Source organism: Rhodamnia argentea, chromosome 3 (assembly GCF_020921035.1).
Source record: "Rhodamnia argentea isolate NSW1041297 chromosome 3, ASM2092103v1, whole genome shotgun sequence".
Lineage (NCBI taxonomy): Eukaryota > Viridiplantae > Streptophyta > Magnoliopsida > Myrtales > Myrtaceae > Rhodamnia > Rhodamnia argentea.
Window position 1 is genome coordinate 23,453,662 of NC_063152.1, and position 9,499 is coordinate 23,463,160.

Sequence of the window (9,499 nt, forward strand, 5' to 3'; positions counted from 1 at the left end):
ATATCACTCTTTTGAGCATTACTAGCTAGCCCTTATGAATTCTCAAGAGAAGTAGAGACATGCGTGAATGAATGTCTTGTTTGTTACAAAGTCCCCATGTGAGACATTCTTCCTTTTACGCCTAGAGTTAATCAAGGGGCAAAGAACAGTACTATCCGCAAATATCATCATGCTTAAATGCGTGAATTCTTTGTCAGATTTGACTGAACGCCGAAAGGAAAAGCATTAAAAGCCTTCACATAGGTAGATGCAAAAAGATTTGAGGAGGGAAATAACTGCCTCGTTATTAGAGAAAGCAAAAAGATTCGAGGAAATAAGCGCCTCGGGAGGAAGTGAAAAGATTTGAGAAGGGAAATAACTGCCTCGTTCGTAGGGGGAACCGAAAAGATCTGAGGAGGGAAATAACTGCCTCGTTCATAGAGAAAGCGAAAAGATTTGAGGGCTCCTACATATCGGAAAAGGAAAAAGATGACAGATTGAGTAAGAGGCAAGAGTTATTACGAAATGGATCTAAGGCACTAAGACCGGAAAGGAGAGAAAAAGTTGTCCTCTTTCGTAGAAAAAGCAAGAACCTATATGCGAGACTAACGAATCGAGAAAAAGTTTATAAATGACCACGGAACTCGTCACGAAAGACCACCGTCACTTTTGTGATTTTCGGGCGGATTGTTTTGCAAGTCGAGAACATCTAAAGCTCGGTCTGCGGTCGAAACAACCATTTTCGATCTACGTATGGAAGGTTTTAAAAGAAAAACACGTTCATTCCGGGCGGAAGTATGGGAACCTTCCTATCCTGAAGATCTGCGAGTCATGGTCATTGATGGCAACCCCGTTTCCCTCTCAATCCTCGTTGCTATCTTTGAGAAGTTGCATGTACGGGATTTTTGCTTATGCGAAAGCAACGGATGCCTTACAAGTGCGAGGCGGTACAAATATGATTTTGACATCGTCGTCACAGCCGTGGTAGGGATCGACATGGACGGTTTCAGTCTCTTAAAGATCATTGATTCCGAGTTGGACATACAGGTCATCGTAGTATCGGCAAGTAATGATCGGCGGTTCGTAACGAGGGCCATATCGCATGGTGCTCGAGACGTCCCTACGAAGCCGGTCTGCGTTCGAGTGCTCCAAAACATTTGGCAGCATGCTGTAAGGAAGCAATTACTCGTACAAAAAAACCACGACCAAGGCGACGACGACGATTTTGTCCAAAAGAAAAGGCCCCTTTGGTCCGCCAAGCTTCATTCTATATTCATTGAGGCGGTTCGACGGCTAGGAATCAATTCAGCCACGACCAACGGCTGTACACAAAATGATGAATATAGACGGACTCACCATGCAAAGTGTCACAAATCACCTTCAAAGGGTTAGAGATAAGGCGAGGAAGCACGATGCAGCTTGGGACCAAGGCGACCGGACCCGAGTTGTTGGAAGATCAATTCGGGAAAACCTACCAAGCAAAAGGTACCCGGCCACTTCCCAATCAAGAATACAGGTTATACCAACATTCCGCTGGTGGTTCTAGTAGCGGACCGGTTGATCATCCCTACAAGTTCCCGAGCAACGACGGAGGCTCAAGCTTAAGGAGTCGGGCTGCTCACAACAATCTGTCACCGGTGTTAGCAAGTAACAATGCCCAATTCGAGTATCAATTGCTCGAAAAATCAGAAGATTACTTTGATGATGAGCTTGCTACCTTGATGAGCCTGTTTGGAAATGAAGGACCTCCGGAGGCTGTGATCCGAAGCAAGTTATTATGGGTCTTCAAACAACGATTGTTGGTGTTTAGTCCAAGACGAGAATCGGTTGATCGTTGAAGTGGCCGGCAAGAGAGGTGGAACCAATCTCGCATGAATACTCTTTTAATTCCATGTATAGTTCCCCTACGTGGGATATTTTTTACTTTCTAACTGTCTAGAATTTGCCTAGAGTTAAAGGACGAATTTTCTCCTCTCTTGTCAAATGCGTAAGTTCCTTACTAAGCTAGGCCTGTAGCAAATCAATTTGTGGACGACGCCCCTGAACATCCGTAAAGAGAGATTCCGAATAGCCTTACTTGGGAGAATACGAGTAAAAGACCAAGCGGGCTCAAAGATGGGTAACTCCGTATCGTCCCAATTGGCTCTTAGTCGTTTCAAACTCTAATTTAATCTTATTTCATTCTCAACGGGGGATTGTCAACTGTTTTGAGGACAATATAGCAAAAAGCGAACCAACCATGGACGCCAACATCACCATAGCCTAGTGGTTGGGGGAATGACGGTGGTCCGAGGCGTCCCGGGTTCGATCCTGGGATTTGGCATCAATGTACAAAGATTAATAAAAACCTTTTTGCTTCGCAGTTCAATGCCGATTGAAGCTCAGCCCAATGGTTACAAAACCGGAGATATAACATCCCGGACATACAATCCGATCCGGATGAGTTAATCTTTTCAATTCAAAGTTCACAAGAAATTCGTACAAGGGTAAAGCGGTATCGTTTCAACTCGTTTAGAACATGAGAACGTACATTGGCCTTTCCCTTTTGATTTTTTACGGGGTCATTGCCTTTCCGAGATAGGGAAGTATCCCTTCTCTTTAAAATTAATGAAGCGAGAAATTTTTTGAAGCCTTTGACAATCTCATGTCTCGAAGTAGACAATAAAGTTTTGCAACTCATTTGCATGAGCGGGGGCAACTCACGATCCACGCCCCTAAAAATTTTCTTACGTGCTTACACCAAGATAAAAAGTTGCTACATTTTATATGCTCAAAAACACTCATACATTGCATAGTTTGTGCATAATTTGTTCCTCATATTTAATTTACCAACTCTGAATAAGGAACATGAACTACATAAGATACATCGGATGTATGGAATGGGGCATGACAGGATGATGAAAGGCAATCATTTCCCAAACACGTCCAATTTTTTTCAGGCGAGATGAACGGTGGCAAAATTCCGCATTCCCCGAGGTAAAGAGTTTTCTCGCGAAAGGTACGATAGTTGAAGTGACGGAGGCGTTTATTTCTCTATCCTAAACACTACGGGTTATCCATTGATTACCCCTTTTGAGCGGTGGTTTCATTTCTTCACCCCTGTCAAGAACCACCCCACATCGGGGTCCGGACGGGTTAATTCTAGCAGCAACACGAGGTAAATGGTTAGAAATTTTCTTGCTCGGACTACCATTAATCTTCGGGTGTTTCTTTGCATTTATACTCGAATTTTAATTCAAGTGCCTTAGGATGATGAAGAGCATTCACTTCTCTATCCTATACACTTCATTCTTTGCATAGCCCACTTGAGCCTGCAAATTCATTTCTTAAACCCATGTTGGTGATCATTTGCTCATTCCAAAGACGAAGATAGCATTTTCCCAAGGATTAGAATTGGAGATGGTCGGGTCAACAGAGAGTTCCCGAATGGACTCATTTCTTGTATGCTAGATTTTTTATGTTTACATAATTTTTCTTTGTAAATGTTTATGTTTGTTGTAATTCTTGGTTCAAAATCATGGGATTGTAAAAAAAAAAAAAAAAAAAAAAAAAAAAAAAAAGGGGGAGAGGCAAACTCAGCTTAAAGGAGAAGGGCCTGCTCTCGAAAAAAAAAAAAAAAGGAAAAGAAATCTCTTCTCAAAAAAAAAAAAAAAAAAGAAGAAAAAAGAAAAATGAGAGTCGGGAGTAAGAAAAGCAAAGGCTGATCTCATATGAAAATTTCAAGCATAGGAAAAGCAAAGTGCCTACCAAAAGTAAGGCCAATGCACATTCATTTGTAAAGTACTTCTGAATTTTGAATGTACATTTTTGCATGTTAAGTTGTAAATTCCATATACATGTTTGCATTGTGTCTCTTGCAAATCCTTGACGGACACTTGTTGTGAAGAAGACTCCCCAAGAAATCAATTCGCAAAGTGCAATTTTCAGTAGAAGACTACCATCCCTCATTCAATGATGGTATTCTTTACGAAGACATTTCCGGAAGACCAAGATCGGTGACTAGTCGGCAATGATCACCAACGTCAAGCCCCTTCTCATTTAATTTCTGAGCCAAAACGAGTCTTTTCGTTCCTCGGTCCCCAATCCTAGCCTACGTTATAACCCTCCAAAGTCTCTTCTGATTAGGACACTCGAGTTAACGTAGAGTTAAATGATTTTAAGCATCACTCGAAGAAGTTCGAGCAAGATTATTTCTCTCTCATTTTTTGCGGGATTCTTGACTTGTAAATCTGGAGCGAGATGATGAAGAAATTCATTTCAGCGACCTTGACTCAATTAGAGTCCCCTTTGTAAACCTTTGACCTAGCCCTCATTACGGTCCCTAATCAAGACCTCCCGGATCGGCTCGGTCGTATCAATTGCGAGATTACTTGGATCCTTATCGAATGCGATGATGGAAAGATTGAGTGATTTTTCTTGAATCCTGCAGACAGGATAAATAGCTTTTCTCGAGAGTGAGAGAAAGCCCTTTCGGACTGAAATCCCCCCATTCGGCTCACATTCGAGGTATTCGTAATGTGAGAACCTCCCTGGACAAAATTGGTAATGCAAGCTTGACGGAATGGTTATGCATGAACCATAGTATGAGTGATTGCATTATACTCATTGTTGAATATGTTTGTGTGTGTTACCTCTGACATTCTATGATAGGTAATACATTCCCGATGTTCGAGTTCCCTCCTAAGGTCTCGAAATTCATCCAAGGATTATTGAATGAGCAAGTTTTGCTGGCAAATGCCTACCAGGTACGATACGAGCAATTTGTTTCATTCCTTGATTAATCGTTTGGAGAACCCGGGTAAGTTTTCTGAACCCCTTTTCAAATTAACAACTCTTCGATGATAGTTGTTATGATTCAATTCGAGGCAATATGCCCCTTTTGTACTTATCGATTCCATTCGATGGTGCTCCTATCAAATATTGTTCAATTCGGGCAATATGCCTCTTCTATCGAGTCGTGAAGACATATGCCTTTGGCGATCTTGACATCTTATCAAATCATAACGACGTAGCTCTTATGATTCTCGGCTCCTTTATCAAATCATGAAGACATAAGCACCCATGTTTTTGATCCAAACCAAATCATAACGACGTAGCTCTTATGATTTTGATTCCCCCTTTGTCGAATCGTGAAGACATATGCACTGGCGATTTCGACATTTAATCAACTCACAACGACGTAGCTCTTGTGAACTTGATCCCACTTCTTTTGACTCACAATGACGTAGCTCTTGTGATCTCGAAGGACACATATATCTTGCGTTGTCTCGCATTAGGGAGAAGTCTACGATAACGGATAGGCCAAATACCTTAAGGTCCTCATGTTTGCAAGAAACTTGGAAATTGAGGGAATCGTCGGCTTACGAGGTATTTGATAAAACATGTATTCTCGTATGCGATCCATGTGCAGGTTTCTTTAACAAAAGAGAGGAGGAGAAATTTTAGCACATGTTATTTACGGTCTTGCATATCATGCATCACTTCATAAAAATGGGATTAAAACTCCCGCCAAAAAGTTCATCCATAATTTGCCTTGTCAAAATTTAGGATTCAATTTTGTCTTTGAGCGGAACCTCTACGAGCCTCCACTCAAAGAGGGGCAGCTATTGACGCCTAAATTTTGACTAATCTATTTTTTGCATAAAAATTAGAACTAATTTTAGTTCTAAATAAAAATCATCTCACATATTTATTTTTAGCGTACATTGCATTGACATATAATTGGGCAAGCGGAACACTTAATTTAGCATGCGTCTAGACTAGGCACGGGATGGAAAAATACACTTGAGAAGATTTGAAACTTGCACAACTTGTATTGCAAATACTTGAAACTTCGGGGACCGCATTGCAAATACCAAAAGAAGATGGAGAAGGGAAGATGGTGAAGGGAAGATAATGAAAGGAAGATGGTGAAGGGAAGATAAAGAAGGGAAGATAATGAAAGGAAGATGGTGAAGAGAAGATGAATATGAAGAAGGGAAGATGAAAATGGAAGGTGGAGAAATGAAGATGAAGAAGAGAAGATGAAGATGAAGAAGAGAAGATGAAAATGGAAGGTGGAGAAATGAAGATGAAGAATGAAGGATGAAGAACTTTGCCTATAAAAGAGGAAGAGAATTGAGAGAGTTTTTTGGGGAGTGAAAGAGAATTGAGAGAGTTTTAGAGTGGAAGAGAATTGAGAGAATTTGTGAGAGAAATTCTTTAGAGAGGAAAAAGAGAGTTCTTGAGAAAAGTTGGAAGAGAAAATTTGAGAGTGAAGAAAAGAGTTTTAGTCGAGCATCATCTTTGACGAGTCCCGACACGTACTTCGCCTCTCGTCATCCAACAACGCCGCTGCTTGCCTTTTTCGACGATAGCCACGTTCTTCCAACTCCGAGATCTTGAAGGAAGCCATAACGTGTACGTGAGTAAGATTTTGTGTAATAGAAGGTAACCCTTTCCATCTCGATCTACAAAAATGTAATCGTTTGGTGTGAACATTTGTTTGTTTATTTTAGACATGTTACGTGTCTCAAAATTTAGCATCATTACATGTTAATTTATTTTTATAAATACTCGTGATTGGCTGCGTTTTCCTTCTTTCTAAATCACCCATGGTGTATATCGTACAAAGTTCAATGTTTTACATCCCCATAAAAAAGAAGAAAAAACCAAAAAAATTGCATCTTTGAATTTCAAGTAAAATCCATCAAAATTGCCAAATCAAATATTTTTTCATGAAAATGGTACCGAAAGGGCGTTAGAGTAATCTAGCGTAACCAAATCCCCGAATTCAAAATCTCCGGTTCGCGGAAATAAGATAGTTTTCTCCCGCTATTTTATTTAGGTTTCTAATCAACCTACCGAAAATGATTAGTGGCGACTCCAAATTCAAAATACATTGCATGTTAATCATTTGAACCTTAAGTTGCGATTTGGTATGGACTTGGGAGAGTCCGAGTTAGGTTAGTTAATTAATTAACCCGATAATCCATTAGCCCGAAAATTAACTTGTTTATTTTTTAGGTCGTGACAGGTCTTCCGGCCATTAACCAAAGCTCCTATTACCCCTCCTATTGTTATTATAGAACCAAAAAGCGAGTACTGTAACATGTCAAATCGGGATTACTAATGTTAGAAAACCTGAATCGTGACTCTCAAATTCTCTTTATCCATTGGTGTCTCAAGAGTCATAGCTAGCTAATGCGTTTTCGGGGCATCGACCATGCTTTTTAGGAAAAAGTTGCGTTGTAAACAAAAGTGGGTTGATCATTGTGACCTACGTCCACGAGAAGATCAGTACAAAATTCCATAACAAATTAAACGATACAACGAAAATTACAATCACCCTCGAGCACTTAAATACCGTTTTCTAGCCTTCAATTATAACTGATAATATTTAGCTCTCACAATATCGTGTGAAATGATATTTTAATCTCACAAAGGGAATACACAAATTCTTAACACAATAATCTAACTACCCAAATTACTCTCGAGTGTAATTCACGAACAAAAATAAACTCACGTGAAGAACACTCACATAGGCAAAACCTCCCTTCGTTGGTGCTCAAAGGCACGCTTCAAACACGATGGGTCTCCTCTATTTGTGGCCAAGAGAAGATCTTGCCCACCATCGTTGACTTTTTGGTGAAAGAAGCCCATCGCCGGCTAGTCAAGTGGCCGACAATACACGCTCTTCAAGTTGGCGGGAAAGAGTACGATCACCTCTCTTTCGTGCGCAAAAGAGATCTCCACCAAGACATGACAAAGAAACAATTATTTCCCAAGTCTCGAAGTCCAACTTGGGACTAGGAAGAAAACAAAAGAGGCAGGCAAATGCACTTTTGAGGATAAAGAGGCGGACAAGTTCAAAGGACATTCCAAGACGTCACATGTTGAGAAGTAGTGGAAGGCGAAAAGAATCCTTCAAGAGTAAAACATTATTCAAAGGAGGGACATGGATCGCATGATTACTTCTAATAAATGCCACAGTGCGGAAATTGTTCATATACTACGATCGCTTTACGCCCTACGATCTGAAGCTCAAGACATATTCTAACCGTTAAAATGAGATTCAAGATGATATTAGCAGAGATTCAGCCTAGAATGTCACCGAACAAAGAATTGGCTGAAGCTGGTAGCAATTCATTATACTTTCTAGCAATACACAGAGAACATGTAGCATGTATGCTTGATAGGACTCACTGCTGTCGTAGAGAGCCCCGGATCCTCCATTATGCCCGACTCGGCGGGCGACGAATACCCCGACTGCATTATAAAAATACGCCACTGGTTATGGTAACTTCTACCTGGTGAAGAGTAACTATATGAGAGACTACGGTCTAAACAGAGCCGTTAGAGAAATCTAATTATTTTATGTCTCTCTCCCAACCTGAGTTTCCATAACAAACTTAATTAATCCCAAAGAAGCAACTTTAGTCTTTTAAATTTCCCTGAATTATGACATTCTTGAAAAATCCAGGTCAGCATAATATCTTTCGCCCATTAAACCATGTCATCCTCGGCAGGTGCTTCTGCAACATTATTCCCTTTCGCTCCCCACACGCCCCAACAAACAAACAAAAAAGACAACCGGACATTCAACGAGAATTGCGGACAAGGATCTTGCTCGTTGTAACATCGGACGAATGCCAAGGCGAAAACGACCATTTTTTTTCCAGAATGAAAGTTGCTAAAAGACAAACATGGGCCGAGCAATTGGCTTCATCCTCCTCCTTTTTCTAACGAAGCGTTCACTCGAATTTGAAGAACCCTGTCGCGGGAAAGCCAAAAACCAAAAAAAGTGTGCTTGACAGAAAATTGAGCAGGTTTCCTAGTGATCAAACTATGTGCACACAATTAACGAAAGGACTTGATGCAATAATTCTCACAGTACACCCGGTGGCGAAAGACCCGCAAACGGCAACGAGCGTGCTAAAGCGACCGGAGGCGTGACCGAGTGATCACTTGAAGACATGGATTTTCCATAGTTGCGGAGAAGCAGAGAGCTTGTGCGCAACCCGTCTCCTTCTTGGCTCTCTCTCTCCATCCCTTGAAGAGCATGAGTCGGCTACCAGACCGAGCATATGAAGGACAGTCGGGGTTGGTGTGAGAGAGAGAAGGGGGGGGGGGGGGTGTTGTTTCAAGGGATGGAGAGAGAGAGCCAAGAAGGAGACGGGTTGCGCACAAGCTAGTCGCCACGTGTCCAGTAGGGGCCATTTAACTGTTTTTTTCTCCCTTTTGCTTGAAAAACTCTGGAAAGGAAAGCGGAAAATTTCAAATACATTAGGTTTATCTTGTAAAAGGATGTCTTCTAATTTCTAAAATTTATCACAAAAATATAATTGAGCAAAAAAATATAATTGAGTCCTAAAAGTTACAAAAACTACGATCAAGTACTAAAAATTATCAAATTGATGAAATCGAATCATTCTGTTAAGTCCGTCCAACTTAGCTAACGAAAAATACAGACTTGAATTTTTTAAATATTTTTTTCTCTCTTACGTGATGATGACGTAATTAAAACGGCATCGCTTTTGTC

At 40.8% G+C, this 9,499-nt stretch overlaps 1 protein-coding gene across 1 annotated transcript in view; it reads right to left on the reverse strand.

The window, feature by feature from the left end:
- The window catches only part of LOC115727921 (sugar transporter ERD6-like 5), a 36,777-nt gene extending 27,770 nt beyond the window's left edge, over positions 1-9,007 (reverse strand). Inside the window, 4 exon segments of the mRNA XM_048276075.1 lie at positions 6,993-7,062; positions 8,164-8,226; positions 8,850-8,899; positions 8,902-9,007. Of these exon segments, the coding sequence (XP_048132032.1) occupies positions 6,993-7,062; positions 8,164-8,226; positions 8,850-8,899; positions 8,902-9,007 (289 nt within the window).
- Between the last annotated feature and the right edge of the window lie 492 nt (positions 9,008-9,499).